We start from the raw sequence: 6,661 nt of genomic DNA, 5'->3' as shown, positions 1-6,661 counted from the left end.
ATATATATATTTATTATTTCTATTGGAAACTCAATAGAAAGCCCACCAAGCCCATACTAGGCCTATCATCAATTTAATGAGTCACATGGGTGTTTCCATATAAAGACTCACACATTTAATGCTTCTTCAATGTGGGATAACTACCACACAAGTTCCAACAAACTTCAAGTACCTTGTGAATATTCCTTGCTGCTTTCTTTGTAGCTTTGGCAAAAATTAAGCAATCATCTGCAAACATTAGGTTAGTAATTCTAAAGCCAAGAGGGGAGAAGAGTAAACCAACCTGTGATTTGCAGTTACTACCTAGATTATTAAAATGTCTGATCAAGGGTTCCATGGCCAAGATAAAAATATAGGGAGAAAGGGGTCCCCTTGTCTGATACCCCTAGAAGGCTTAAACCAGCCTTTTGGGGAGCCATTGAAAATAATAGAGAAAGAGACTGAACTGATGCACTGCATGATAAGAGTAATCCAATCCTTGTGAAAGCCAAAACGTTCTAAACAAACCTGAATGTAAGACCAATCTAAAAGATCATAACCTGAATGCAAAACCTTTCTTTGGGTTGGAGAATTATGCTGTGATATCTTGTACGTACTATTAGAACTTTCAACAACGTTTCTCTAGCGAATTAGTTGAAGGATATAAAAGAAATTCTTCAGTTCACGAGTTAGTTTTCTTTCTTTATCCTAAAAATGTTGATCTCCTGTAACCAAAAAAATAATAATGTTGATCTCCAACCGAAAATGTCTTTTATTATTGCCTCTGGAATCATGTCTTAATCAACTAAACTCTTATGGTGTTTTTCATAATTCACATGAATATTAATCATTGACACTACAAAAATTCTTCTACGTATCAAGGTGCAAGTGAACCGAACAACCAATATGTAATATTTTGATCTAGTCATCCACGTTGCATTATCATGTATGTATTCTAATACCGTTAGCAAAATTGAAACAAAAAAAAGTAGTCCTAACTGTTTCCAACACGTACAGGAGGTGAGGACCCCAGGTCGAATAAGAAGTACTCTTATTATGAGCGCTTAATTTGATCGGATCAAAAATTAAAATGAAATTAAGGAATTTAGGGTCATTAGTCTTCATTTGAAGACTTACATATTAATGGTGCAAGTGCACCTTGGTGCGTAGAATCCGCTCCGATCATAACTTTCTTTATTTGCATGCGCATAAAGGACAACCTAGATTTTCCGATGCACCGGCCACTTTGATCATTCATATGCTGTAATGCTGTTCTGTCCTAATGGACTTGCATTATTATTTTGCTTGGTAAGACGAGCATTTACTTGAATGTGCGTGTGTATATATCATATATATATGTTCTTCCAAGATTTACCTAAAAATGTTCATACTATTTGAATCATTCAAACAAGGAAATAAAGATGTTCATACAATCAAGTGCGTACTCAAAGATAGTTTTATTTCATTAACAGTACATAATTTGAAGAAAACTAGATAGAAAGTGGCAAACATAGACTTGGGACGCTCTCCCAATGTAGCTTTAGTTTTCGGGTTTTAATGCTCGTAGTGATGAAACTTCAGACACACAAGACTTATAATTATTCGATGCTAAAAAGCGTGGTCTCTAAGCGGCAACATAGACGACGATGGGGCTCCTGACTTGGAAAGCACCATCATCCCATACCAAAGACGCAGAGACTATATTTGATTTCTCCATTGGTCCTTTTATTGTGACCACAAAAGACTTCTTCTGTCCAAGAGCTGTGAATGATAGAACACTTGGGATCACACTTACTTTGAGTCCTGATGGAGCTACCACTTTAGCTTTATATGTTGAATTCCACGATCCAACATTCGTGACCGTCCTATGAAAAACACCATTCACGGATTTCGGATCCTTGATGGAAAGAGTAAAAGAAGGATAGTTTAGGTCACTGGCTGTTCCGTTATTAAAATTTGATGATGAGCAGCTAGTCTTCTCCCCAGATATGGCTTGCAATAGTTTGCCACTGTATCCTTGTGAACACAAAAATGCTATGTAGTCTTGTCCATCAAGATCGTAAACCAAACCAGGATATGGAGCCCTAGATGGGTTTATTAGGCCAGCTCCATATGCAAATTCAGCAAGAGGGCTAGTTTTGGCACTCATAGGTTTGGCTGCAAAATAATAGAAATACATATATAAGGATGGTTAAGCAGGTTCCCTCTGATATTCTGCAGATTATAGAAACAAACCGGTAGTCATGAGAGCCGATCTAATAGCAGCAGGCGACCATTTAGGGTGAAACGATTTGACATATGCAGCTACGGCCGTCGCATGGGGGCACGCCATTGATGACCCTGTTAAGAAATTGTATCTACCTCTATTGCCAACACTAGTTGGAGGATATGCTGCTAGAATGTAACTTCCTGGAGCCGCTATATCTGGCTGCAAGTTCATATATAATCGTTAAAACTGTTCAACTTCATCACCAACAATATTATTCCTCTTGCTACATCCTAAATGTACAATCAAGATTTCACTACGAATCAAGTCACCTTGAGAATGTTGGGACTGATCGGATTTGGACCCTTTGATGAGTAGAAGGGCACATATGGAGCCAATACGTCATCAATCTCTTCACATTTCCATATAGTTGCAGTTGGGTTCCTAGATAATTAAGATTCAAGATTTATTAGCTTGATTATCCTTAATTTGTATCCTTCGGCTTCTTAGTTTTGTGTTTTTTCTTAATTAGACGATATTAGCTCCTACGTGACGGACTGACTGCCGATTTGGGGCAACATGCACCCACCTACAATCATGCAGAAGGGGGACCATCAGTCCATCACAACCGAGAGCTCACCGCGCGTCTCTCTATTACCTTGTTAGTTCCTTAATTACCTTGTTGAGCTTATGTATTTATAGATGTTGCTATTTTCTTCCAATCCAACATAAGATGCAGCCACGGGAACAGGGCCAAGCAAATCATCATGCAACTTTTGGCTTGTCAGAATAACTCCGGCTGCGCCACCCAATATAGCTCCAATCCCGGCTTCATCTAGAGGGCCATCACACAGCACAATTTTGCCTTTGATCAAATCTTTGTCTAAGCAGCCATCACAACAATACCTGTTTTAAAGGTAGGAACATCAAATATCACACATAATGTATGGACGATATGATTAAGGGAGTGAAATTTGCACTTTTTTTATAGTAAAATTCATATAAAAAGACATAACACTTAATTACTAGTAAAGAGTAAAGATAAGATTTAAGTCACTCAAAGAGGAAAAAAAAAAAGTGTGGATTGTAAATGAGTGTATATTGTAAGAAGAGTCTAAAGAAGTCATAATCGAAAGAGATGGATCAATACCTGGCGGAGACTGTGTCGTTGCCTAATGTTTTATTGGGTGCATCTCCACCATAAACTAAAGGATAGAACTTACCCTTGAGGTCAATTTGGTTAGGAAAAATTAGTCCCTAACAATCAATGTACAACCAAAACTTAACAGTTAGAAGTGTATAGAGAAATACTAAGTTTGAGTATCGATTATGAAGTTAGAATTAATTTAAAAATTACCTCATAGATTTTTCCATTACCCAATTGCACCTTGGTGATAAACTGACGGTTTATGGTGGAAGCAGCAACAGAAAGTTGCCATGGTGCAAAGTTCGTCACGGATTTTTCTTTCGGACCTTCATTCCCAGCGGCCATGGAACATAGTATCCCTTCTCTGGTAGCGTGAAGTGTCGCAATTGCAAATGAATCTCTCAAATAATCAAATGGAATGTTGCCTCCGACGGACATAGAGAGAATGTCGACACCGTCAGCAATGGCATCGTCCATTGCTGCTAGTACGTCAGCATCATCACAACCGGTCTCGCCGTTCCAGCATACTTTGTACACAGCAATACGTGCTGATGGCACTCCTCCTCTTGCTGTTCCCAAGCCTAAACCATTTTGGCTAGCTTTGCTCACTATATTCCCAGCTGCTGTAGATGCAGTGTGGGTACCATGACCGGCTGCATCTCTTGGAGACTCAAAATCTCCTTCGAAATCTCCAGAAGCACGGTAGTAACGTGCTCCAATAATTTTACTATTGAGATTTCAATAAACAAATCCATATCAGTGTAAATAGTCATTTAGTTCCATGCATGTCAAGATGGATGGGTTAGTAAGCATACTTGTTACAAGTAAAGTCGCCATTTCCTTGACATTTGCCTTTCCATCTTTTGGGTGGAGGACCGAAACCAGCATCACTAAAGCTGTCCGACTCTGGCCAAATTCCACTGTCTATCACTCCGACGATGATATCCTTTTCGAGGGCACTTCTCTTAACTGTTTCTGGAAATCCGAGGAAGTTCCATGACTTTGTTGTTTTGACACTCCTCCGTTCGCTTGGGAAGACAGACACTACACCATTCATTCCTGTATACATGAATACATACATAAGAATTATACGCAAGTACTTTAATACACCGTCGGCAAATTAAGGCAAAGGTACGATTGCAGCAGTACCATCTAGTTTTTGTGCTTCTTGTTCTGTGAGCATTGCAGCAAATCCATTGAAACTTCTCTTGTAGCTGTGAAGAAGCAGAGCTTCATGAGCAACATCAAGGTTGTTGCTGTCAACCACATCTTGTAGGATTTTCACATGAAGATCAGGTGTTACTAGCACCCCAGTCTTTGGCTTGCCGCCCATATACACAATATAAGCCTGCATCCAATTACAAGAACAATAACGTTAAATGATACGAGACTTTGCATGATCGATGCAAAGTGAACCTTTCAAAATTTACATATCAAATGTACAAGCTGATGTAAGTTAATTTGCTTGAATATATCTGATTAACACTTTGAAGATACACCTTTCGGGCATCCTGAGAAGTTGACTGAGTAACGTCAACAAATAGCAGAATACTGCTCATGAGACTGAGAATGAGAAACCATTGAAGAGCCATAACATATAGTTCTTGCTATTACAGCCTAGAAAGGACGTACTCTCATCCAACGCATTCATCTTGTATTTATAGCAGGAATTGATGAAGCAAAGACAACGTGAAAGTAGAATCTCCTTCCTCCAAGTAATCTAATAGTTCGAAAAGAGCCACGTCTGCCAGTATCATCTTAGGTATATTCCCGTCTCAAGTCTCAAGTCTCAAGCCAAATTTTAAAGTCAAATTTAGCTTATAAAACAAGAATATTCTATATAATATTTTTTAGTTACCAAATTCTTCCACCATAAGTAAAATTTTTTGTCTTAAAAAATTGTAATTTGACTTATAATGGGACTCATGGGAGTAACTATAGGCCATGATTTAGGGGAGTCATGTTAATGATTACATTCTGGGCAGAATGGGTCATTTTTATGATTACCTTATAATCCTTATATATAGTTTTAGGGATAAACACAACATCATATCTAGCATTAATCAAATTTGAAATTCTTTTAGAATTAGGGGATGAGAAAAGTAGAGGACAAAGGCGATCGAGAGAGCTAGCTGGATTAGTTCTTCATCGAGGGGAACAAGATGATGGACTCTTGGATTTTCTGGGGCAGCCTAACTTTGGTTAAGAAGAAAAGCAACCAATAATTGAATGTAAATTAGCTCAAGTGGCTCTCTCATAACCATTGGTGCCTCTAGAGATCAAGATTTTAGGAACTTCACCAAATCGGCAGGCTAGCTTCTGATACATGATCGAGCAACATCTTAGTATTGTAGAATTTTTCAACCTAATCCTTGGACGTTCTAAAGTATTGCAATTTCCAACCTCGTACGTGATGAATGCAAAAATTCGTAGGGAAAATATATACATGATTTTGGCTAATTATTTCCAACTTGTGAGTTGTATGAATGAAATGAAAAAAGCGAATTATTGACATCGTTTTGTTTTTTAATTTCTGATGCTTAGTTTGTTATAACATCGATTCCATATGGTGATTGAGGACCTCCAATAATGGTCATCTTCTTTTCTTTTCATGACATGATGATTCAGGACATTCAATAATACAGTTAATACTTGTGGTTATCAAACCATTTTGAGTTCAATAATATGAATGTGATAACCTTTTGCATACAATGTCCGAAGTGGAAACATATTTGGTTAACATCGACTGTCCCATATGTCTGAAAAATTTCTCCTACCACTAATGGAAAATTGTACTAGTACTAATAATTGATGTCGAGCATTTCCAACCTAATCTTAGAATCCTAAGTTTAGGTTTTTTATTAGGTGCTGAAATTTGCACAGCCTTTTTTATATTCCACACACCTTTTAATTTTTTATTACTCTTTATTAACTCATCTTCCAAAACTACCATTCCCCCGTAGAGTTACAATTCCCATCTGCCTACTTCGTTTTATTCTTCTTTCCAATATCGCTGTCGAAGGATCCTTCGCCGCCGTTAGTAGCGGAGAGCAAGAGTCTTGGTGGCGGCCCCGGCATTCTTTCCGACCTTGTGGTAAGCTTAAGCAATTTCTTCAATGGAAAACGAAGAGCGAATTTTGACGTTGCTCAAAATCCTGTTCGTCGTCAAATTTCATCACCCTCAATCATGTTCAAGTGTTCAATATTATTAGCCACTTTCTTCCCACCCCAATACTACCAATTAATCTCTCTCGTTGAAAATGGGTTACCAACTTCTCACATCTCCCACCATCTTAGTCTGCTTGTTCATTGAAAGCTTTATATATATA

At 38.0% G+C, this 6,661-nt stretch overlaps 1 protein-coding gene across 1 annotated transcript; it reads right to left on the bottom strand.

The window, feature by feature from the left end:
- Positions 1-1,421: 1,421 nt before the first annotated feature.
- LOC101298936 (cucumisin-like) lies at positions 1,422-4,964 on the bottom strand. The gene is made up of 9 exons (XM_004307269.1): positions 4,832-4,964; positions 4,482-4,680; positions 4,148-4,391; positions 3,543-4,059; positions 3,336-3,442; positions 2,864-3,091; positions 2,518-2,629; positions 2,215-2,407; positions 1,422-2,136 (listed from the first exon to the last, which is right to left on the bottom strand). The coding sequence occupies exons 1-9, from the start codon at positions 4,922-4,924 to the stop codon at positions 1,604-1,606; spliced, it is 2,226 nt and encodes a 741-aa protein (XP_004307317.1). The 5' UTR covers positions 4,925-4,964; the 3' UTR covers positions 1,422-1,603.
- Positions 4,965-6,661: the final 1,697 nt, after the last annotated feature.

This window comes from Fragaria vesca, linkage group LG7 (genome assembly GCF_000184155.1).
Source record: "Fragaria vesca subsp. vesca linkage group LG7, FraVesHawaii_1.0, whole genome shotgun sequence".
Classification (NCBI taxonomy): domain Eukaryota; kingdom Viridiplantae; phylum Streptophyta; class Magnoliopsida; order Rosales; family Rosaceae; genus Fragaria; species Fragaria vesca.
This window is presented reverse-complemented; position numbering and strand designations above follow the sequence as displayed.

Coding starts and splice junctions, on each gene's coding strand:
- LOC101298936 (XM_004307269.1), bottom strand. CDS start 4,924: ATGGCTCTTCAATGGTTTCTCATTCTCAGTCTCATGAGCAGTATTCTG. Junction 4,681..4,831: donor CTTCTCAGGATGCCCGAAAG/GTGTATCTTCAA, acceptor AATTGGATGCAG/GCTTATATTGTGTATATGGG. Junction 2,408..2,517: donor TCAGTCCCAACATTCTCAAG/GTGACTTGATTC, acceptor ATGAACTTGCAG/CCAGATATAGCGGCTCCAGG.